The 25,354-nt window shown below is 34.5% G+C and overlaps 1 protein-coding gene across 6 annotated transcripts in view; it reads left to right on the top strand.

Moving 5' to 3' along the window:
• Window positions 1-53: 53 nt before the first annotated feature.
• LOC106162227 (solute carrier family 12 member 6) overlaps window positions 54-25,354 on the top strand; it is a 29,166-nt gene continuing 3,865 nt past the window's right edge. The window contains exons 1-26 of one of the 6 annotated variants that reach the window (XM_013539432.3): window positions 54-308; window positions 1,000-1,032; window positions 4,831-4,854; window positions 9,616-9,704; window positions 11,956-12,069; window positions 12,548-12,694; window positions 14,586-14,771; window positions 15,110-15,345; window positions 16,430-16,611; window positions 16,958-17,200; window positions 17,450-17,507; window positions 18,205-18,323; window positions 18,717-18,891; window positions 19,235-19,333; window positions 19,817-19,936; window positions 20,103-20,207; window positions 21,041-21,129; window positions 21,666-21,745; window positions 22,013-22,101; window positions 22,404-22,510; window positions 22,753-22,872; window positions 23,208-23,297; window positions 23,697-23,788; window positions 24,064-24,195; window positions 24,372-24,565; window positions 25,076-25,209. In XM_013539432.3, the coding sequence (XP_013394886.2) occupies window positions 185-308; window positions 1,000-1,032; window positions 4,831-4,854; window positions 9,616-9,704; window positions 11,956-12,069; window positions 12,548-12,694; window positions 14,586-14,771; window positions 15,110-15,345; window positions 16,430-16,611; window positions 16,958-17,200; window positions 17,450-17,507; window positions 18,205-18,323; window positions 18,717-18,891; window positions 19,235-19,333; window positions 19,817-19,936; window positions 20,103-20,207; window positions 21,041-21,129; window positions 21,666-21,745; window positions 22,013-22,101; window positions 22,404-22,510; window positions 22,753-22,872; window positions 23,208-23,297; window positions 23,697-23,788; window positions 24,064-24,195; window positions 24,372-24,565; window positions 25,076-25,209 (3,181 nt within the window). In that variant the 5' untranslated portion in view covers window positions 54-184. Of the gene's footprint in view, window positions 309-999; window positions 1,033-2,717; window positions 2,763-4,830; window positions 4,855-6,684; window positions 7,759-9,615; window positions 9,705-11,955; window positions 12,070-12,547; window positions 12,695-14,585; window positions 14,772-15,109; window positions 15,346-16,429; window positions 16,612-16,957; window positions 17,201-17,449; window positions 17,508-18,204; window positions 18,324-18,716; window positions 18,892-19,234; window positions 19,334-19,816; window positions 19,937-20,102; window positions 20,208-21,040; window positions 21,130-21,665; window positions 21,746-22,012; window positions 22,102-22,403; window positions 22,511-22,752; window positions 22,873-23,207; window positions 23,298-23,696; window positions 23,789-24,063; window positions 24,196-24,371; window positions 24,566-25,075; window positions 25,210-25,354 lie in introns of those variants that run through there. The other 5 variants (XM_013539436.3, XM_087010772.1, XM_013539435.3 and 2 more) reach the window with 5 other exon arrangements.

The raw sequence follows: 25,354 nt of genomic DNA, 5'->3' as shown, positions 1-25,354 counted from the left end.
GTTGATTTTTTGTGACAAATTTATCGAGCAATTAGTAAGCGGTTTAACTTCCGGTATAATCAGATCGAGGCTTGGCACAGATTTGCAGACGGGTCAAGAGCTGAGGATTGTGAAACTTAAAAATCACAGTTTTCTTCCGAACAATAGAGTTCTGTGAGACAGAACTCAGAGGAAGAACACCAATATGGCTGCAAGATTTCAAGTATCAAAAGCTGAGGATTCGCCGATTGGGGAATCTACCCAAAATTATGGAACGACTCCTGCTACACCAGAAGTCGTAGTGGATTCTGCCGGCAGAAGAGACTACGGTACGCACATTATAAAAGTATTTGATCACATCCTGAAACGCATTTTCCTTCTTTTTATACTGGTTTTGTTGGTTTAAATCAAACCACTATTAACAGTAGAAAGTAGAGCTGCCTTTGTGACATTTTGACATTTTTGACTATCTCGGCGTCTCATATAACAAGCCCGAATCTTTTTACATTTAGTTTGTAAATCAAGAAAAACCATATTGCAGCACTACCCTAGTATCCAATCCATAAAAAGAACGTTCCAGAGGGGAAAAATTCCAGTTATTGTAAATTTTATGTCTTTTTCTTTTAAGTTTCTCATGATTGCCATATAATATGACTCATCATTCATTTTTAGCTCTTTAGCAACTGAAAATGTTTGTTGACATTCACCTTTTCAGCACCTAATTGGTTTCATCAGTTTAAATGTTAATGTTTTCTACCTAAGGGTAAAGTATCATGGTTTGGCTTATTTTGATCTGAAGAGCTCTGAGCAGAAATTTTAGTGGTCAAGGGCATATTTATAATGTCACTATATAACTTAGTTATTCTAGTTCAGCAGGTTAAAATAATCTTGAGCGCTTTGGTCATTTGTTGTTGGCAAATTTTTAATATATCATAAAAATTGTGATAAAATTCAGGTTGGGACTACACACAGTTTTGTATGTAAATGAGTATTACATTTTGACTATCAATTCCATTTCAGGAGTAATGCTATTTTTAAAAAAGCTAAGGACAGGTAAACAAAATTTATACTCCATTCTAAGAAGTATAATGATGATAAACCAGTTCACATTTTTAATGTTTTGTATATTATTAGGGTTTTGGTTAGCACAACTTGAGGGGACCATTGACACACTTTTATGAAATATGACTTCTTTTTACTAAATACTGTGGCTCAAAGTGATATAGAAGTTACCCAGTTTTCTTTTTAACATAAGGTGAAATACCTAGGGTGAAATATGATTCCCGAGTTTAAAATCTAGTTAGAAACCATATGTATTGTTCTCTTCACTGCATGGGTATACAGATGACTTCACAAGCATTTCTTTATTCATGTACTTTAGTTAAGACTTCTCATTCAATGCTAACAAATTATAAATTTTTTGGTATTCAGGTGCTGGAAAAGGCTAACATACTAATAAAAAATTCCACAAATATAGTTAAGACACCAGTTAACTAATATATCTGGCATAAACAGTGCCAAAATTATTTTAGCCTACTAGTAATAATACTTGTTATGGAGATCAGGTTCTTGGATTCCACAGACCCAAAACAGAAATAGTGGTCAGTAAATGAAGAGCTAGATGTAATTTCACTGGTCTGACTGTTGTATTTGGCATGATGCAAACTAGTACCAACATCAAAGACTGTATAAATATAAAATATTCTGCAGTGGGCCAAGTTTAAAGTATGTTGTGAACTGTCTAAAATTACCTTAAAAACCTGCTGCCAAAATTAACACTTTGTTGAGTATATTCAAGCAGAAAAGTCACTTAAGTTGCCAAAAGGCAGTGCATATCAAGCAATATCTGGTGAGAAGGGAATTTTTATCTAATAAACAGCAACACTGTAAGTGCTTTTTGATATATATTGAATTTCCCCTTGTTTTCTGAATACAGCATTTTATAGAGTTACAAGACTCATGCAAGTTAGTAGTGGATATTTGTGCTAAATGCATTGACTGAAGAGAAAATATGAAATTCTTTAGCATTTTTGGAATGTAAGCAGGGGTTCTTTTAGTAGAAAGACAATATCTGACTGACAAATTTGACATACTTTTTCAAATTATTTACTGTAAGTTTCATATAGTGACTAACTGCTTGTGCTGTTTATTAAAGCAATATGTGTATGTATACAGTGTATTTTCAGATGTCCTGGATAGTCTGTGCACATAAATATGCATTGAATTCAAAAGGGGTTTTCCCCTAGTTGATTATTTACAGCAATATTGATTAAAAATGTAGCATATAGATGGCAGCACTGTGGGATTCCATTGAACTTCAACCTTGATAAGATACAACCTTCCTATATAATAATGATAATAAGAGATTTACTATCCTCTCATGCTGGCAAGATGGCTATTTCCTCTTGCTAGTTCATATAAAATTTACATGTTGCATCGGATAGTATTGACAATGAAGTTTGAAACTATACCACTCATTGATGTTCCTGTTGTTTTGAGTAGGTCTATTTTATATTGTTGTTTGAAAAATGGAGTGAAATTTGTTTCAAATAAATGTTTAGGCCTTTTTATTATACATGTATGGCAACAAAATATATGTATTTAGTCACAGGTTTGGTTTGAGGATAAGCACCATTGATTGGGTTGATTTCATGTGTCCAATATGCACATGTATCTGAAATGAGCGATGAATAATAAATGTCAGGATTGGATTAATCTGGGCTTTTCATTTGTTTCAGATATAGGAGAGTCTGATGGTTTTGATCAGTCAAGCATAGAAAATGGTATTGAAACGAAATGTGTTACTTTTCAGTTCTGTCCTGTCTTTTTGAGTACCACCAAACCTCTAAGTATCAGTATAACAACCAGTTTGTGTACATACAGAATACATGCTGCTCTCTTCGAGTTTAAAGCAACTTTTGTATGTGAACAGAATTCATAAACATCCAAGTATTGTTTGAATAAGTGAATGAAAGGACATGGTGTTAAAGTTGAGTTGTTTGGTGGTACGGAATATGAAAAGGATTGCAATTACCTGTAAATTTATGTTGTATTGAATGTCCCTATTTGCACATGTATTATGTCATAATATCTGCATTCAGGTGGTGCTGCATTGCTGCCTGGACAGGTTATACGCTAACAGCACTTTACTGTAGGCTTGTACAAGAGCTTGCGTGAGAAACTGCATGGCTTTTGTACAGATTGTCCAGTAAGAGCTAAATGCACACACCTTTGGAAGCAATGGAAATTATGCTTTACATTGTATTTTATTTCCTCAGATTTACTTGGGCTTATGCTAATTAATATCATGATGACATTTAGAGGGGAAGAGACTTATTAGTAAATAGTTGAAGAAAGTTGGTTTGGTGTATCACAAGTGATGTAAAGTGCAACATAAACAATATTCCCCAAAATTTCCATAGTTATGTAATATCATACTGTAATGCATTGGTCTTATTACTTTCCAAACATGCAGAATTCACATGTTAGAAAGAATAGAAAACATTAATTATTTTGTGTGTTTGAATGCCTCGTTGATTTGGATTTAGAATGTGTCCTGAAACCCGGCTTCTTCCATTCCAAAGCTAGTTAATCTGGTAGATACTGGAATTATAGCAACATTGGAGACTCAGAAAATGAGATTATGAAATGGATATATTGCAACTGATTCTTTTTTCCTTTCTGCCTTGGTACCAGTAATTTGAAATTCTTTATTACATACAGGATAAAACAGGAGTTATGACTTGCTAATATTGGAATGAAACCTCTCACACCAGAATCAGGCCTACCCAACAACCAGACTCAGCACCGAATGATCCCAAATTCACTGGTAGATCGGACCACACTACCCGTTTTCAAGTTGTGCGTCGGTACACATTTCGCAGTATCATACCCTGATAGATGAGATGAGATGCACTACTTTCCAACCCTGCTCAGAATCATCACTATCACATCGCGTACTAGGCAAGAGCCATGTCACGTCTGATACTGACGCACACCTTTAAAACGGGTAATGAGGTCCAATCTACCAGTTAATTCAGGATCATTCGGTGCTGAGTCTGTTAGTTATGTAGGCCTGAGATTATAAGGAAACACATTAGGCTACTGTTTGATGCTTGTAAAGATTTTTATTTAATACAACTTTAAAATTTGAGAAATGAAATGTGCATGTGTGGATTAAAGTTTAGCATTCAGGATTTGTGAGACTTTTATTCATAACTGATAATGTAAACAATCTTCAGCGGTTTGAAACTCGTATGTAAGTCTTTGTTTAATCAGTGGATTTTATATGAGAATGTAAACCTAAGAATGTGTTGAATGACTTTGTCTCTGAAATAGGGTTGTTTTTAAACAACTATTATATGATGTCAGATATTGACAATAAACATTGCAAAAAAAGTATAACAAAAGTATAATAAGCTTACTCTACAAAAAAATTAACTTGTTGAAAGACCTGACAACTAGCCTTTCAAGAGTTTAAATGATTTTTAATTGTATGGTTACATATGCCTGCAATTCTTTGCAAATACTTCTTACTAAAATACACAATAAAAAGAAAGAAAAATAAAATTGATTATTTATCAGTTTCTAGTAGTGTTGGCCTTTCATGGGGACAGTGATGTTCTAGTTATTTGTAATTTTGTCTCAATTTGCAGCTCATGTGCATGGTTTTCTTATTTTCAGTTTTTGCTTTAATTCTGATTTACCAGTGATATGATAACGATACATTTCACTTTAAATCTTTTTGAAAAATTTAATACAGTAACTATAAACAAATGTCCTGTATTTTTCTGTCTGACTTACATTTTTATATCATCTTTCTCTTTCATGATGACTTATTGAACCAAATAGTGGGTGAATACAGAGTCATATATGGTAAATCTTATTTTTTGCTGTGTAAAGGGTGATGTATGTTTTAACTGCTGGTGAAGTCTCCTGCATCACTAATAAGTTTGGAGCACCTTTTTACATTGAAACTGATTTTAGGCCAATTTCTGTTTGTCTAAGACACCATTGATTTCCACTGATACAAATGGCTGCCGCAGTGATTTTTAAACAAAATTGTGAAATGATGTTGTGTTAAATTAGTTAGTTGTTGTGATGTATTGCTTTGGCTTGTTTAGTGTTTTTCTTTTTCTTTTAAATTTTTCTTTTTTTTTTTTTTTTTTTTTCATTAAAATTCTAATTCATCCTGGGTAACCTTTTGTAATTTCATGATAGGATCCATTCATTTGGCACGTGGACTCTTTAAATCTGGTCATTTGCACTGACTTAGGCTTCATTCACATGCAATGTCTATTTTCTAAATTCTATTTTCTATTCGCGCTATCTTATGATCACGGTCTGTGCCCTGAATATCCCGCCGTGTAATTACTGGCAGCACGAGCCAGTTACTTATAGTAACTTATAGTAACTGGCTCGCGCTGCCAGTAATTACGCCGCGGGATATTAAGGGCACAGACCGTGATCATAAGACATACCGCGAATAGAAAATAGAAAATAGACATTGCATGTGAATGAAGCCTTAAGAGCTATTTAAAGAAAAAAGTGAAACATCATACCACATGCAATATACTTAAATTAAATATTATATATTGAATAAAAGCATTATTTTGTTTTAGTTAGTAGTGGTAAAAACTAAGCATTAGCTTATAATCAGAATAAGAATTAGAGATGCCAGAAGTAAATGAAAAATATCTGAAGTGGAAAATTTGATAGTCAGTGGTTATCCATTTTGAATTGGCTGACACAGTTTAGTATATTGTTGGACTTGTATAAGGCTGTGTGCGCGCGTGTGTGTGCACGCGTGCAATTATTATACTTGTGATGCAGGAGACAGGGTAACTGACAGTTAATCTCCCTTTAATTTAAGAGAGTGTCATCGAAAATTGACCCTTGGTTAAAACCCTGAATGGCGGATGCTTATACATTGTGATCATTGTGTTTTAGATTGTAGCTTTATAGTATCTTTTAACCCAAAGTCGCCACAACTAACACTTACTCACGACCCATTGATTACATTAGACTTTACAATAATGATATCAAAGACTATATAATCTGATTTGTGTGCTGTTGATGACAAAATGAAGAATTTTTTTTTGTTCTGGTTTTACAGTCTGCATTAATGTATCTTTTGCTGAGAAAATAAAGCAAATTTTAAGTTTAGCATTGTTTGTGTCTTTGATATCATTGTACCATCTTGATTGTTTTTTCTCAATGTTGCCCATTCAGTAGCATCAAACAAAATACTTGAATTTCATGATATGAATAATGTTTTGCTTATTTCAGTGGTTTTATCGAATGCTTCCATTTATTTATTTTCACAATGTCATTACAAAGGTGCACAGTAAATTGCTTGGGAATTTAACCAAAAAAGAATTAGTATTCAACTAATTTTAAATTATACTCTTTGCTAGCTTAAAAGGTTGTGGGGACAGCATTTGTATGTTTATTTAAAGAAAATGTGCATTATATTTTGGGATATAACACAATTTTTCCACCACCAATTTGGCATGGAAAGACAGTCCCAAATTAATGCTAATTATTAATAGAAAGAATTATGTATATATGGGAAGTTTGCTACTTTTAGTTATCTGTCTGTTCACTGATATTCAGTATTACTTAAATAAGCACAGATTGGGGAGCAGACAGATTTAGTAACTTTACTTTTATTTAATTGTGTCTGCAGTACTTTTGTTTCTAACATTAAAGTTTTTGCTTTAGCATAGTTCTCCAGTCTTAGAAAGAAGTACATATATTTTGGATTTTAAAAAAATACGTGATTTGAAAAAAAAGTCTAGCATTGTTCAACACAAGTAATCTAACAATTTGCTGATTGATGAATTTTCATAATGTAATAGCAGAGGAAGTGAAATTCTCATAAAACCATTGATCACAATCATAAGCTCATTATAGACACTATTCGCTACCAAAAAGGATAGCTTGCGGTTATGGAATCGCAGTTAAGGTATTAGATAAGAAACTTTTGAACATGCTTTTTCTACTTGTCCACTGAACCCTGTCTGAGCCAATTGATTGGTAAGCATCATCTTTCATTCCAGAGGCTCAGATAATGTGCTCTGTTGTCCCTCCGTCAATACACTCTGGTTGTGACTTCATGTTGATATTTAACCATATTTCCCTGTTACTTCCCCAGTTGTTATTATTTTACTGGATTCTGTGAGAAATGCAAAACCTTAATCAATGAAACAATGCAATTGAAGTGAGCAAAATGTTACCATTATTATTAGTACTAAGGAGATTACCTTATTGGGAAACAAATTATGTGATTTTGAAAAAAATCTTTATACTTAAGATAATGCTGTGCTTAATTTGACAATAAGCACAATCTCCCAATGTCCTATGCATAACTAGATATTGGTCAAGTTTTATAAGCCTCTGGTTATATTATTATCAATTTTACGTGGTCTTTTGAAGATAGTGGATATCCAATCAGATTACGATTCTAAGGCTTTCTTTACATCACTGCTTATTGATTTTTGAGTGCGGTGTGTAGTGTCTTTCCCTTAATTGAGTTTTCCCTCCTCTTGCTGCCAATTCACATGACAAGTTGAACTGGAGGAAAGTGGAACCTGTTACTTAGTTTTATGATGGAACTTGCGGTAGTAAGTTTACCACAGCTTTCTTCTCATCATCTTGTTGAGTCTGAATTAGAACAAGTTAGTGCTTGCAATGGGAATAATACTGCTTCCACTCCACTCAGTTCTCATGATGTTTCTAGCAAAGATGATCACTCTCGATCCGAAGATGACAATCAAGGTTGGGCATTATTTTGTAATTTTTTATTTGTTTGTATTTATAAATATGATTATCTTTTATTTTTTTCATCACCCTTCTTCTGTCTTTGTGGACTATTTTTTGAAAATGTGCAAATGTAAGTTATAATTCTTTTGAAAACTTTAAAATACTGGTCCAGGACCTATGTTGGTGTATCTGTGTTATCTGAAAGTGCATTTGGATACTATTCTGTGTGATTTCAAAATTTTATGTATGCACAACATTTTGTTTGACACATTTTATTTATTTATTTATTTATTTATTTATTTATTTATTTATTTATTTATTGCAGTGTGTGTTTGTTTTTGAAGTCCATGAATTATGCTTTTGACTGAAGGGTTGTAAATCTGAAGTGAATATTATAAAACTTTTTTTATTAAAAAAAACAAAGGAATCTGTTATATCTTAAGTAGGCTAATTAGTTTGAATGTAACTTAGAATATTGGTTACAGTAGCATGTGCATGGTATCATTGTTAATGCATCGGTACTTTTTGGAGTGCTAGCTCATTAAGTTGCATGTAGTTGCATGGGGAACTGTGTCTTGCAATTCTAGCAATTATAACATGTTTGGTTGCATGAATAAGAAGGAAAACTGTTATATGTATTAGACTTTCCATTCTTCATATATTATTACATAGCCTGGTATCTGAAGGAGAGAGGAAATAAATTTGCCCCTAAAAATGTGATTGTCCTCAGAGACCTCTTCACGTGCACACCCTGAGTTTCACAGGCCTGGTAAGTCAGCATACCTGTGCCCTTTCCAGTACCAGTAGAGAGAGGAGTTCCCAGTGGCCTTTGGGACTCGGCGTGGGCTCATAAAATCTGAAGCAATGAAGCTTACTGTCCTATTCTGAAATTACCCATTCCAAACCAAAATCTTGACTTGAAATTTGGGCACTGGATAATTCCTTCACCAGTGGCACTGATCCATGCTGGCACGTCTGTGTCCTAGAGGTAGCTTTTTACATTCTGATTGGCCACCTTTCACACAGACTCTGAACCCATTTTGAATTGGTGTATTGCATTCAAATGCCTGTGGTAAAGGGGCTGTTGATTGCTTTATATTACAATTCCCAGATTTTGCAAATATTGATTTCAGTCAGTCATGGTTGATTGCATTAATATATGCTGTGAACCACTTGGAGAGTAATACAAAATAATCAACAGCCTGTAATAAGTACATGCATTGCAGTTAGACCAGTTCAGAGGTTGGCCCACTTGTAAATCATATTTTGTTGAAAAACCCAACCTATCCACACACCCTTTAATAAGACTCCATTTCTGAAAGATTAAAGGTAGAACTCTATAAACAGTTTTCCTTCAGGTGCATGATATCTATTGCAGTTAACCACTAAATCAGTTATCCCGATTTAACAAGACTTAGTGCATATTGGCAAAGAAACAAAATGTATTATTTACTCCCATCACAAAATTGGTTTTACCCAAAAAGTACATTGGTACTAATTGGTGGTTGGCTATGGTGTTTATAAAAACGTGTGATATTTTTAATACTTTTTGAGAGTTTTAAATGAAGTTGGGGCATTTAACATGAGAATAGCATTCTTGGTCCATTCATATCTCTCTTTCTGTTTTACTGAGGTGCTGTATGTATTCATTTTTACATTGCAACACTTTTTCATTGGGAAGTGAGCAGAAAAATTAAATTATGCATAGATGATGTTGAGTAATAAATATATTAGAATAATAATATATAGATTTTAGCCAGTGTTGAATTTAAGATGTTTGATTGGGCCAAGTTTGCACATTTAAATTGATGGTGAAAGGTATCATATAAGCCATCCAGTTACCTGACAGTAAATATATGTTCTGTCTTACAGGTGAAGATGGCAAAAATGCCAACGAGAGACTTAGTCTCACGAATGCTGAGGGAGATACGAGTGCAGATAGGGAGATGGCTTTATATGAGGTACAGTATTCTGACCTATAGTATATCTCATTTAACACAAATCTGATTGTTTATTTCATAATTTTTTTAATTGGAGACACATTATGGAGATTTTTATAATTTTGTAAGCATTTTTAATTTATTCAAAGCACCTTTAAATTGTCTTTTTCATCGCAATAGGTTTGTTACAGGTATAGCTGCATTTGAATCAACCTATATAATATGTGTGAATTGATAAATATGCACTTCCCAAAATCTTGTTTGAGTTGTTAAAGGCCAGAACAATGAAAAAATGGTACGATGGACGTACAGAGAGGCAATATTAGAGATAATCAGCAAGAGGGAAGCAGACTCACGAAAGGCGAACAGATAGAACTAGACAGCTTTGAACCTAGAAGTGGGCATTTAAACCATGCTATCAATTTCATTATTGAAAAAGAACTGAAATATCACTTTGTGATGAAAATAATAAACATTGGCTTTTCATCTTTATTTATGATTCAGTCTCAAAGGGGAAAAAAGCAGTCAGTGAATTCTGTATTTTTAACTAACTTATCTGTGACGTAAATGGGTCAAAAAGGATGACCCCTGTGGATTTTATGATGAGGTGCATAAACAAATATATATTATGCCAAAAAGTTGATGAGACCAGAACCAGGTGATGTTGGCCAGCTTTTCTGGGAATCAATTTTCATTATTGATTTCTAAGAATTCTCCCCCCAAATTCACACACAACATTGCAATTGACCTAAGGGTGTAGACAGCAGAGGACGCGTAGTAGGGTGTATAGCGTAACAGGTTACTGTAATTACAACCAGTTTCAAACTTACTTTCAGTCAATTCTTAGCTTCGGTCATTATGTTTTATAGATTGAAAAGTACTTAAAGTAGTTATCACAATGTCATTAATTTTTTTTTCTTTTTTTTTGGGGGGGGGGATTTTTTAAGCCAGTCTCTGGAAGAAACAGAGTTAGCTGCTGGGCATTTACAGTATAACATGTTGGATATGCATGAATCCTCTTTTAGTCTGTGAAAATTAATCCCGAAACACTACTTTCCCTTCTCATCAAACTTGAGTAGCTCCAAGGAAAAATTAACCCTGATTCTTTTAGCATTTGGGTCATATAGTTTTCATCATTTCTGAAAAATCCTAGCAGCACTTGAAAATTGTTGAATACTTGGTTTAAACAATAAGCATCCATTTTTTGCTCAAGGCATTATGGATTTTTTCATTGAATATTTTCAGTAAATAAGTGCACTAGTAGAATTTATTGTTTGCATTAGTTATTGAAATACATTAAGTGTAGTTGGATTTTTAAGAGGTCTCATATAGTTTTGTTCAGTTGACCAAGGGACATTTTTGTGCATCCTCAAATCTAGAAGAATAGCTGAAAAATCTGTTTGTAATTGTAATTACCAATGGTTGCTTTTGTGAAATGAACAATACAGTCATTTAACCAAAAGTCTGCTTTCCCAGAGAGACCAATACTGCAGGTTTGCTCCATTTGATTTGACCAATAATGCAGTATATTGAATTACTGTGAGTGATATATGCCAAGCACAATCAGTGGAGAGTCTTAAGTATGCACTGACTCGTAAATAATTGATTGAGGTCCCTCCAAAAGAACTTAAGTCTCATGCAGGGGGTTGATTGAATGACATGCATATTATGTCAGATGATTATGTAATTAAAAGCCTCATTTTTTACGCATATACTTGTCACTTTAAAAGGGAACATCTATCGTTTATGTGTGTGCGGAGGAGAGGGGTATGGGAATAAGTAGGAAACATTGTAACTACTTCTGAATTGTGGGGGTTATGTGATATCTTTGCCATGGGTTATTTTTTCTTGCTCGTTGACAGTCTGTCAGTTGGTCAGTCTTTATTGTTTTTATAATATAAAGGTCCAGGATACATACAAAGCAATCAGTGTTTCTGGAGATGCAGATCCAAGTACGAGTGACATTTTGTAAAGATTTAAAAAGTTAGATAGGACTTATCGAGGGATTCATTTAGAAACATACTGTATACTCATAAAAGAATCAACATATTTATTGCTTTTTTTCTATTTGTTAATCTTATTAATGCAAAACACACTGACTCCAAATATTTGGGTTTTAATGAAAGCTGAGCCCATGAGAGGGCCGAGAAGGTTGTTACGTGAAATATACCTGATATTGCCCTCTGACTTCCCAATCTGGGCTCTCCATTTCCCTTGATTTAAATATATAATATGTCATTTATAAAATATATCATTAATTTATTAATTCCAGGATGAGTTCAGGAATCGTCCCATGATATCACAGGTGTTGTCTAGGTTGGTAAGCTACTCTGGTGGCACAGTACCAAGTGAACATGAAATTGAAAAATCAGCAAGAAAACCACAGGTTTGTATGTATGCAAGTGTGTGTGGACATATATATTCAAGGGTTATGAACTTACTCTTTTTAATTCTGTGGTAGGCACTATATTGGGTAGTTGCTGCAAATACTTAGGGCTTACTTTACAATGGCATCTTAGGACATGTTGGCCAAAAACCTATTTGTAGCATTGAAAATCTTTAATATCCTCTTGTTTTATTCATCTCTCTCTTACTATTCCTGGCACACTTGCAAAACACTGTTCAGATGAGATGTCTATTATCTGTTTCCTAAAGACAAGCAGTGTCTTTCGTTTTTTACCTCAAATTAGATAAAAGAATTTTGGAGAGAATATTGAAGTCTGCATCTACTTGGGCACTAGATCATTTCAGTCTGACAGTGTTTCCGCATGCGTGTGTGTGAGATTATTGGCTACTTAACCATTTATGTCATTCCTTTTTATCCTTTGGTTTGATCGAATGTCTGTTTTACTTGCTGGTTTCAGGTTAGCAAGTTGGGCACCATCCTTGGCGTGTACCTCCCATGTCTGCAGAACATCTTTGGTGTCATTTTATTTGTCAGAATGACATGGATAGTGGGGACTGCTGGAATACCACAGGCTTTCATGATTGTATTGCTGTGCTGCTGCACTGTAAGTAGTACAAACAAGGTGCTGTGAATGTAGAATCCAGTGAAGAATTTCATTAGCTTCTCACTGATGTTCTCTGTTACTATGGGCATTATTTTCTTAAACACCTGCCTGGCACAGTGTTAATTGCACTCTAATATTTGTGTCTGTCCTGTCAACTCCTTCAGGGGTTGAAGTGTTGTTGTAGCCTTATACTGAGGCATACAGTCTGAAATTGAAAGTAGACACTCCCCTTGGCATCTACTGTCCATTTCTGAGGAAGTATGATAGAGGGAAGGGGGAAGAGCAGAGGGGGAGAGGGCTGATTGTACTCCTTGGGAAGAAGGTCAGAGCAATACCTATAGCCACATTTCCTGAGAATGACTTGATGTACACCAGGTTATTGGAGAACAAATAACTAATCTTGGCTGTTTAGAAGAACTTTTTATAGTAAAAGAGACAGAAACCCAGAAAGTGGTTTTATAAGGTTATATGGTAGAAAAAGAAGATTTTGGTCTAAGTGGCTTGAAGAGTTTTTTCTTGTAAATTTGATGAGAAAGTAGAGATAAGTTTGACCACTTATATTTGTAGACAATTTTTTGTGACCTCTTTTATTATATTAGCAAATTTGAATGTGGAATGTATTCTATGTAAACCAGGATACATATAGAGATTAGTAGAAGAGCTTTAGACTACCTTTCTACAATACATGCCAGAATTACATTACTGGGAAACACCTGGGACTGGCATGTTAAAGCAATATTGCTTAAGTGTTCTTTTGGAACCAACAGCATTTGATTGGGTCTTTAGTCAAGATTTTAGATCAATACAGGACTGGTTTAAGTCAGTTACCTTTGTATGATTTTTTTCTTTAATGGGCATTTCATTTGTAATGGAAATTGATGAATGATACCCATTTGAGGTCATGATGTTTGTGATTGCCTAGTAGTGAATATTAATGTATTTTTTATTTTATTTATGATTTTATTGTCTTGATTGCAAATTATTACACATGGGGCTTGTTTCTCAAAAGAAGTGAAAGTTACACATGAAGCTAGAATAGATTCCCTGTAACACATATAAACTGACTCTACTAGTTTCTCAAATAAAGTCCATATGCCAAAGGTTATTATATACCAAATTCCTCTTTTAGTTTGAAAATTGATCTGGATTTTAATAATCCCTTCCTTTAAAATAAACAAATTAAAATTTCTCTTTTTTTTTAAAATTACACTGACTACTATGGGTCTATTTTAAATTTTTTTAATTTATTGTTAAGTAATTGTTTTGTAACTCAAACAGTACCTTTCTTGTTATTAAACAAAACTATTGCTATAGTGCAATCTTTCATTCAATTTAGATTACTACTGATTTTATTTTAGGCTAAGGTAGACTAAAATTGTGGTCTAAAAGCTAAGTCTGTAGACCAGTCTTGGGGCTTGCATTCTTTTGTGAAACAGGCCCCTGCATCTAACTTAAAGACTGTATAGCTAGCATGGGTAACAAGTGTGTAAAATCCCCATAGTACTCCATAAGCTTTCCCATGATGATATAGGTTATAGGAAGTAGTGTGATATACCAGGCAAGCTCTTAATATTAATTTTGTTGGAAGTAAAAGAATGGTTGTTGGTTTCCATGTTATCAAATTAACTTTGAATTCCCCAGACTTCTTATTGCCTGATAATTGTCATTTGTTATTTTATACAACATTTATCTCTTATGTGGTTAATGCATTTTTATTTCTAAGTGCTTTTACGGAATCTGTTCTTCCTTTAGTTCTGTACTTATTAAATTATTGATTTTTTTACCCTACACTTATTCTCTTTAATGACAAATTCAACCATTCGTTTTCCATTATAATATTCTCAGTTATGATTAATTCAAATTCGTAACTGGCTTTTAATGTTCTTTTCAGACTTTGTTGACTTCCATATCTCTGAGTGCTATAGCGACCAATGGGGTGGTCCCAGCTGGAGGAGCGTATTTCCTTATCTCCAGGAACCTGGGGCCAGAGTTTGGTGGGGCTGTAGGTATCCTTTTCTACCTTGGGACCAGTTTTGCGGCAGCCATGTACATTATAGGTGCTATAGAGATTCTTCTGGTAAGTTTAAAGATGAATTAAGAGCAAGGCGTGCTTACATGTGGAAATTCTAGTTAAATCAAGATCAGCAGTTTGCTAGATGGCTTATTCTGGGATTTAAGAAAGTGAGGCACAACAAGGGGGATCCCTGTTCGCCTTTTCATCTTGTAGAGTCAAGGGATGTGTGCACTGAAATTTCGGTCTATTCCAATTAAGGACAAATGCATAACTCTAGTTATGATAGATATTTCTCTTTTTAATTACTTGTTTGGTGTTATTGTTGATATTATAATAATTATTGTTATTATTTCTAACTTTTCAGCCATTAAATTGTAAAGATATCCATGTTTTTATTTCAGAAATACATGGCCCCAGTCATACAAATCATCACTGACAATGACCCAGAGACAACATATGATCTGGTGAACACCTACAGGATCTATGGCACTATATTGCTGGTGATCTTGTTCTGTGCTGTATTCGCTGGTGTTAAGTTTGTCAGCATGGTGGCAGCACTATCTCTAAGCTGTGTCATCCTATCCATCTTGGCAATCTACATTGGGATTTTTGCAGCTAATCCAGATGGTAGTGTCAAGTAAGTGAGACTCTTTACCAACTAATCTGTGATTGCTAGCCTGGGGACATTTTTTTAAAGGACTTGAGACAGGCAGTTGGTCTAATCTTTTAGACCAAAATTTCAATCATTTTTGACCCACGAAAATCAGAAGTTGTCTGAAAAAATAAAACATGGTGCTGGAATTATAAGAAAGAAATGACCTTAATTTTAGACCAGTAGTTTTTATATTTTAGCAGACTGTTGCACACCTATCCTGATTTGAAGTACACCAAAATATTAGAAATAAAAATTGTGAAACTAGCTGTAGGATTTGATGTAAGAACAACAATCAGATTCATATTAAAATAACTGGAAGTCTAGACCTAACTACCTAATAGCAAGATATTGTTAGTTATTTGTATGTCTTTGAGGCAATGTGGGTGTCTCAGTGCAGATGTTGATATTAAGAGCAGCATTGAAGTCTCTGGGGACATTCATTTCCTTAGCGCAACACTTCCATTTATTTGTTAGAGACTAATAGAAGTAACAACCTTACATCTAGCCAGATATAAAGCCAGTCTGATGGTATTTGATACAAAACTATTAGGTAGTGCCATGTGAGTACAAAAGTGGCCTTTATCTGTCAGTCGAGGTGCTGCAGAGGTTGATCTAGCCTGCTCTTGTTACAGCACATTATCTTTTCTCTTTATCAGAGGGATTTTTAGCACAAATGCATTCTGACGTTTTAAGTAAACTATATCCTATGGGATAGACAACTTTACATTAAGTTAATTTTTGGAATATGATATTGATACATTTAACCTTAGTATGGTTTTTTTGGTGCTGTTTGCTTCCATACTGAGTGGTATCATTCCATTTGCAAAAAGAGCAGGCCATGTTGATAATTATACTAGTTAAGGTTCCACCCAATAGTCTGTTTATCATTAATTATAAAATTTTGTTATGATTATATAAGCAGTGTATTTAGGTTTGCTTTCAATTAGAAAGGAAAATTAACTTGATTTTGAGAATCATTCACATCATACAGATGACAGTTGGTTGAATAATGTTACTGTCAATGAAGATTGCTATCTCATAAATAACATCAATTTTTTCCTCCCAGAGTGTGCTACCTAGGAGATAGAATACTAGCTGGTCCAGTGAACTGTACTAAGGCTGAGGGAGGCCCTATTTTCAATAACTACTGCCCTGGGGGTAACTTCTCTGCCTGTGACCAGTACTTCCTGGACCATGAGACCAGAGAGATAGCAGGAATACCAGGCTTGGCCAGTGGAGAATTTCATGGTAATTATATGTATATATGGGCATCCTTCTGTAGAAGAATTCTTTATTATCATATGGGTAGTGTTATCATTACATTTATTACATTTTTTACGTTGATATTTTAGGAAGATAATATGTGTTACACAGTATTACATGTTTTGTGTACATAACACCTAGAAGTGTTTGGAAATATTGCCATGGCCTTCTCTTGTCCTTAGAAATGTTCACATTCCTGTTTACTGCCATGACTGAAAAGTGACTTTGCCATTTAGCTTTTAACACTGAAATGTAGTTTACCAAAGGCCTGCAATATGGGCCAAATTTGAAAATTATCCCTAATATTTTTTGTCTCCTTTCTTTATTCTAGATAATGTGAATGGACCATACTCCAGATTGGGCTATGTGGTTGGCAGCGACACAGATGAAGGGGACAAGGGTCGAGGTGAAGTCATCTCAGATCTTACCACCACGTTCACCATACTGCTTGGTATCTTCTTCCCCTCTGTCACAGGGATCATGGCAGGCTCCAACAGGTCTGGAGACTTGGAGGATGCACAGAAGTCTATCCCCAGAGGAACCATAGCAGCTGTGCTTACTACATCTTTTGTTTGTATCCTTGCAGTGTGTATTTTGATACATTTAAAATGTACTGGGAACTACTGGGTTGATATCGTGTGCTGCGATGGCCATATATGCAGTTTGTGATATGATAAGGGTTGGAGACTGTTTGTTATTTTCACTTAAAATGTCTTCTTGTCTCTCTGACTAGAATTTCCTTTCTAAGCCATCCCTGATGAAGTGCTTCTGTGTTGTTTCAATGTTGTCCACTGATTATTAACGTACCTTGACTTGCTATTAGACCTGTCCAGTGTTCTGTTTTATGGTGGTGCAACTGATGGAGGTCTACTTAGAGACAAGTAAGAAGCATGCCCCTTATTATGACATATATTATATCTTTAACCTTTTTGACAGTAGTTAGATTATATAATTTGTCTTTGTGGGTTTATGTAAGCTAAGTTTATGTGAGCATATCAGGATGATTTAAAGGCATAATAACTCTTTGTATGATACCTATATTTCACAATAAAAACCTTGTGAATAACTCATAGAAATATAATATATTCTGTTTTACCACAAAAACAGCAGTTATAGCTTTTATTCTGATATTTGAACTTGTCTTTAGACCACGTAACCTCCATTGATGTCTATACTTTGTTAAAATCTCTTAAGAGATTTTAACAAAAAACCAAACTTTTTAGAAAAAAACCAGGGACTAACTTTGAATGTAAAAATGGATTCATTAACCATTGGTAAGCATGGGAAAATTGTTGTTTACTCCAGGAAAATTCATTTTTTGGCCGAAACAAAGAGTTAATATTGCTTTAAGATTTTAATACTAAATGATAAAATTAACTCTTTTGAACAATGTGAAAACAAGTTGAGCACCAGTAGGATACATAAATTTAAGAGTAAAGCTGAAGTGTGCTTGTAAACTCACTCTCTCTCTCTCTCTCATTTGTTGCACAATGTGAGATGTGAAAAGTAAGCATTTGGTGTAGTCTGTGATATGTTGCACATAATTCCAGTTGGCACTTAACATTTTATATATTCCAGGTTTGGTGAAAGTATAGGCGGAGACTTGGTGGTTGCCAATCTAGCCTGGCCACACCCCTGGGTCATCATCATTGGCTCCTTTCTATCCACTGTAGGTGCTGGACTACAAAGTTTGACAGGTAAAAACTGTGTAATGCTGCATGTATCTCAATTTTTATATTGTTAAGAATAAGTGCCTGTTTCTTCAAGTGTGAGTGTGACACTGAAAATTGCTAGTAAAAGATGTTCAGCTTATGTGTAAATGCATTGTAATGTGTGTTTGTATGTTACTTTAAATGCCTGCTCGTTCTCGTGTTAAGATCACTTGTCTTTAATGTCAGTATCTATAATTTATGGGTGTGGTTTTCTCAAGTCACATCAAAAATGGGAGTGTCTGTGCATATTAGTAAGTTTTGGGGTGTCATTGCATGGATAAAAAGTATTTTAGTAAGATTTACTTATATACATATCCAGTCAGTCATTATTTGTATAATCTTAATACAAACCCTTGTATTTCCTTTATACAATTACAGGTGCTCCAAGACTTCTACAAGCCATTTCAAAGGATGGCATCATTCCTTTCCTAAAAATATTCAGCGTGGCCACCAAGAGAGGGGAACCCCTGCGAGCCCTGTTGTTAACTGCCTGCATCACAGAAATTGGGATCCTCATTGGAAATCTGGATTATGTGGCCCCAATTATTACAATGTAAGGCTAGTGGAAGTGTGGTGTGTGTTACCTTACAGCAAATGCAATGCAACATAATACTCTTTGAGTCAGCTGGTGGTCAATAGTTTTGAAAATCTAATTGCAGCTACTGCGTTGTTGTTGGATTTAAGTGTTACAAAGGAAGTCGTATTATAGTTAATATCCAGATGTTTTGTAGATAAATTCAGAGGAAACAGTTAACCTACTTATTAGTTGAAACAAAAATGATATATCTTAGTCAGTTATACTTATGTTTATTTAATAAAAGTTTATTTAATCTTTTGGAGAAAATAGTCAGTATTTCAAATATTCATTGTTAAGCTTCCTTTTCATTTCTTCCCAGGTTCTTCCTGATGTGCTATGGCTTTGTGAACCTGGCCTGTGCCCTGCAGACACTACTGAAGGAGCCCAGCTGGAGGCCACGTTTTAGGTTTTATCATTGGTAAGTAAGAGAAAGAGGTGTGTGTGTGAGCATTAGAATTAGTAGAGAATTTGCAGCTTATTGCAAAATTTTGCTTACAGCACCTGTAAAGTACTTATTAAAGCCATTTGCCTGCATTTTTTTTTTTTTTTTTTTTTTTTTTTTTTTTTTTTAACTTTATTTAAAGAGGGTAAACATGTTAAGCGTAAACTTTTTTTTCCACATGGCCCTCTGTTACCAGTCATTCAACAGCACTGGCTTTGTTCCCTACTTCAACCTTTAAGTGCTGAGTTCTAAGCAAGGAGACAGTAGGTACTATTTTTATGATGGTCTTTGGTATGACCCGGCCGAGGATTGAATCCATGACCTACTGCACCGGAGGCGAGCGCTCTACCATTTGAGCCATCCGGTCTGTTAACATGAGGACATGAGGCCCTCAAAACACTAATTCTGAATCAGTAGTATTTTGTAAAGTATATTATACATTTTTGTTTTAAAAATTAGGACGCTGTCACTGCTGGGTGTGGGGATGTGTATAGCTCTCATGTTCATCTCCAGCTGGTATTATGCACTGGTTGCCATAGCTATTGCTGGGTGCATCTACAAATACATTGAATTTAAAGGGTAAGTTCAGAAATGGATTTAACAGTAAGTAAGTAAACTCACAGATGTTAGACAGATGTAAAGGCATGTGTGCAGAAAGACTGAGTGAAGACAGTCTAGCAGGCAGACAGCTAGACAGACATGTATAAGGAAACTAAGTGAAAATACTATGTTTTAACATTTACAGTGCTGAGAAGGAATGGGGAGATGGTTTCCGAGGGTTAGCCATGTCTGCGGCCAGGTACTCTTTACTCAGGCTAGAAGATGGACCACCACATACCAAGAACTGGAGGTAACAATAAATCTTATATCACAGAGCCTCATTGATTACAGGAACTATCATTGTGCTTGTATTTGCATTGTTTTTAGACTTAACCCGAATGATTTGTTCCTTATGTTAGCACCATTTAAGGGTCTTTTGTGATTTTGTTGTGATTTTGAAAAACTTTTTAGCATAAAGTGTTTTTCAAAATAATTTATGATAATTGCTCTTAACATTAATGTTAATTGTCATTCTTTTTCTTAAAGAAAGATGTGGTTAATAGAAGTTTGATGATGGTATCAATTACAGTTTACAATAAACACTTTTGTTTAAAATATTATATAAGATATATTGAAAAGGAATTACTACAAAATTTTTACAATTTATTATTTGGAGAAGAATGTGTATATATTTAACTAAAAATGCATTTAGCAGGATGAACCTAGTGTGAGCGACATTATTTCCCTTTCCTTATGGTACTAGTATGTGAAGCATAGTACTTTTTAGTCCATGATTAAGCCCTGAAAGCATAGATTGTCTTTCTGATAATTATATGCATAAAGTGCAGCGCTGAATAATGCTCCTGTGATTCATGAAGTGCATTTACACCATGGTGGATGTAGAGAACAAAAGACTCAGATGTGGTGTATTTTGTGCATGTATGTCATGCATAATTGCCACTTACAGCTATTCTTTGATCTTTTCTTCTCAATAGCTGCCTTATGATTGATATAAGTCATATATGCCTCTCATCAACAAAATGTGTGACATCCACTTTGCTTTGGACTCCTGGGTATCAAATTAATGAGACTGACTTGTGGTGCATCTATTACTGATTACTTTCCACCTCTCCATGTTTTCAGACCTCAGCTTCTTGTCCTCATGAAACCCACCTCTGGCCTGCAACCTAAATATCCCAGAACACTGGATTTTGCCCATCAGCTGAAAGCAGGTAAATTGTACCATGCAGATGGTCCAGATTGCTGGCCCCATGTCTTGTACATGTTTTTTTTTACCATCCATTTTACTGGTTTACATATGTTTGTGGTGACAACTGCCATGCTTGATTTATTTGCTATATTACAGTCAGTAATGGCAAGAATATTTTAGAATATTAGAATGATTAAAAATGTTCATGAATTATTATATTAAGAAAAATAAAATATAAAAGAAATTACCCAATTCTCATTTGTAGTAGCAAATGTTGGTACCCTCTATTTGTAGTTCTGTATTTTGCTAAAAAGATTATTGCACTATTCAGAAAACTTGAGGTCCTATGCAATGTTGAAATGAGTCAAGTGTTGTATTATGTGTTTGCTGTGTCCTATTGTTTTTTTTATTTTAATTATTATTAAGAAAAAATTATTGATCTTGAGGTCTTGGTTTCGCAGTGATTTGATTTTTCTCTCACTTGATTATGTGTCTTATTACACATGGTAGAAGTGTTTTAATTTTTTTCTCACTTGAATGTGTGTCCTATTCCACTAGGGAAAGGCTTGACTCTGGTTGCCTCTGTGTTAGAGGGAGATTATCATGAGAGATATGCAGATGCACAGGCTGCTAAAGAGGTTGGTTCTCAATAAATTTATTAATACTTGCAATACTTCAAAATATTACACTGACTGTGATAGTGAATTTGCTCTTTAGCTTTTGTCTAGAAAAAAAATTTTGGCTGCACATGCTGCCACCGAGTTGTGTATTCATAACATTAAATAATTACTAGTAAAGGGAAAGCGTTTGCTTTCATGGACACTATGCTTATAGTTGTTATGTTTTCAAACAAATTTCCATGTTTTAGAAATTATGGTTATCGTTACTTGCCCCTTTTGCAATAGATCCTGAAACGTGTTATGGCTGAGGAGAAAGTGAAAGGATTTTCAGAAGTTCTGGTTTCCACTGAAGTGAACCAAGGCCTGGATCACCTGTAAGTTGAAATCTGGAGTCGACCACACAGAAGATTTCTTGTTAGCTCCATTGACTCTTTATGGAAATAAATAGTTTTGGAAAAACATAAATTAAAAAAAAAATGGAAAGGGAGAGGAAAAAATTGTAAAAGCAGGTAAAATTGTAAACACCCATGGATGGAGAAATGGGTTAATTTTTTATTTAATTCAAGATTATTTTAAAAAACAATCATGATTGGTGAAATGTTGATATTTAAATGTATAAGTATTTTTTCAAGAACAAATGAATCAAATTATGATACATAAACAATGTTATATTCAGCATACAGACAGCTGGTTTGGGTGGCCTGAAGCACAACACAGTGGTTGTAGGATGGCCATATGGGTGGAGGCAGTCAGAAGATGAGAAGTCATGGAGAGTGTTCATCGGTAAATATGTATTGTGCATTCTGGTGGCTCTTAAAAACTGAGTGGACGGGTTGCACACCCACACTGCATTGCAGGTAGTTGAAAGTGTAAAGTTCATTTAATAAATGTTAACTTATGACTGCTTCAGTTGTCTACTTTTAAACAAGTAAGCTTCCGTTATAATAACTGTAAATCCTTCTTTGTTCAATACATAATGATAAGTGATATGATTGTATAATATTAGTGAATTAAAATTTATTCAGGCACAGTGCGCAGCGTGTCTGCAGCCCAGCTTGCCCTCCTTGTCCCCAAGAACATCAACATGTACCCAGAGTCCCAAAATGAGAAGTATACTGGCACCATTGATGTCTGGTGGATAGTCCGTATCCTTATGGATATGTTATTTAAGCAAAATGTGTTTGTACTGTTTTTAAGGGGGGGGGGGAGAATAATACTATAAATATTCTATGTACTTCATCTGATACAGTATTACTGAACTTAATCCTATACCTTGTGTAGCAGCTAATCTCTCTTTCTTTCTATCATGCAAGATTGCAAGCATGCGTGTACTCACTAGTATACACATGCAGTTTTTGGTCACCTGTGAGAATGTTTCTGTATCTGCTAATCTTCATCATTTACAGTGTCTATTGTAAGTATATATGGCTGATCTTTTCCATATTCAGTATGTATCACATCCTTAACTGCTGTACCCCAGATGACGGAGGAATGCTGATGCTGTTACCTTTCCTGTTAAAACAGCATAAAGTGTGGAAGAACTGCAAGATGAGATTGTTCACTGTGGCCCGTATCCTTGCTTTCTATGAAATTATATTAGCGTCATTATTCATATTTTGTTTTTAAAGAGGATGAAAATCTTTTTATACAATAATTATATATATATAGTCTTGGAGTTCTTAATACCCTGAATTTTAAAACGCCTTAATTTTTATCACTTGAGTATTTGCCAGAAAGGTGAACTTCTCAGTCGTATGAACGTTATATTGTCCCTTGGTAGAAAAAATAGAAAAGTTAAAGTCAACTCAGTTTCAATCACACCACAATAGCCTTTCAACAAAGCAAAGTAGAACACTGTTACAAGTTTTTCATAATTTGAATTTTATTAAATTAAAGCTTCTTAATTGAATTATACCACACCTCTTGAAGGTAACATTTCATCCAATAAATTTCCTTAGTCTTTGTGCAGAAATTGAGGACAACAGCATTCAGATGAAGAAAGATCTGACGACATTCTTGTACCACCTGAGGATAGATGCTGATGTGGAGGTGGTTGAGATGGTGGGTAACAACTGGCTTTCAGCTGGCAATGTGTTCATGAGAATCCTTTAACTTGTTTAAGCCAGATGATGTGTTTCTTGGTCAGAGTATTTATCTATTTATTTATTCTTTCTACTTGGTTTTAATGATTTATGATTATTTTACTTCTTAAGTATTAACATTAATTTTTATTTTTTGAAAAAAGCAAGCCATCAGTGATGTTACCTCATACTGTCCAATATTTGACTATCACTTTCAGATGAAATCAGTTTTAATCACCGATATATGTTTTCCAGCCAAATAGTGACATATCAGCCTATACATATGAGAGAACACTGATGATGGAGCAGAGGTCCAAGATGCTGAAAGAGATGAAAGGATGCGGGAAGATAGTGGATAAGATAGAGTCTGGTGCACAAATTGTGCTTGTAAGTTTTCATTGATGAGCACTATCTGTTAGATATTAGTTAGGATCTACAGACCTTGCATTAGGTTGAAGTTGTGACTAAAGGAAAGAAGTTCGACAAAAAAAAACACATAGGTCCTCTTAATCTCTATCATTATCTCAAAACTAGGTAAGCTTTTATATCTTTTACCTCTTCAGGCTGATCAGATCGTAGAAAAAGCTCACCAATCTGGCCGAGCCTCAGATGTGGGTATTGAAATAGACCGCCTCTCACCAGATGGGAACATACAAGAGAGTAATGAGTATACTTTCACCCCATCTGTCAAACAAGCCAAGAAAGAAAAAACAGACAAAGCAGTGAAATTTAGCAAAGATGTCATGGATCCAAAACCGTGAGGCATTATTGTTTTTTCAGGAAACGGTTTTCTTTTTCTTTGTTTATTAATTATTTTTTTGATTTTTATTTGTTTTTGTTTTTTTTTGTTTTGTTTTTTTTTTTGTTTTTTTTTTGTTTTTTTTTTTCAAACTTTTCTAGGTAAACTAAAAAAAATTAAATATTGATGCATTTACTTTTAAAAGTGATAATATTTCATTAGACAATAGTTTTGTTTGGAATCAATTTATACCATATTTCAATAGTAAAGATAAAAAATGTTGACAAGCTGATTAAATCAGATTAGATTTATTTATCAAATATCAATAATCCAATTTCCTTTATTATTAGTATTATCATTATTATTATTATAAAATTCATCAGCAGTGGCCAATGACCTAGCAGTACAGCGTTGCAATTGAAATTGATCATCTTCAGTCTCTGTTGATTGAAAATCTTTCACACTAATAGCTGCTGACGCTGGCTGTACAACCTATATTGTAATACTTAGCACACTCATTATTTGCAGAGACAAGAAGAACGTCCGCAGAATGCACACAGCTGTCCGCCTCAATGAAGTGATAGTGGAGAAATCCCACAGTGCCAAGCTGGTGCTGCTGAACATGCCAGGGCCACCAAAATCAGCGGAGGGGGAAGAAAAATGTATCTTTTGTTTGTTAAATAACCATTGTAGAATGGATTTGTTACTTTTTGTTTAGGTAAATCACAATGATATGAAGGCAATGTGGTGATATAACTGAAAGGGGAGAATACTATGTTTGCACTTAGGTTGAGTAAGAATATTTCA

Source organism: Lingula anatina, chromosome 4 (assembly GCF_051362555.1).
Source record: "Lingula anatina isolate TDL-2025a chromosome 4, LinAna3.0, whole genome shotgun sequence".
NCBI classification, from domain to species: Eukaryota; Metazoa; Brachiopoda; class Lingulata; order Lingulida; family Lingulidae; genus Lingula; species Lingula anatina.
This window is presented reverse-complemented; position numbering and strand designations above follow the sequence as displayed.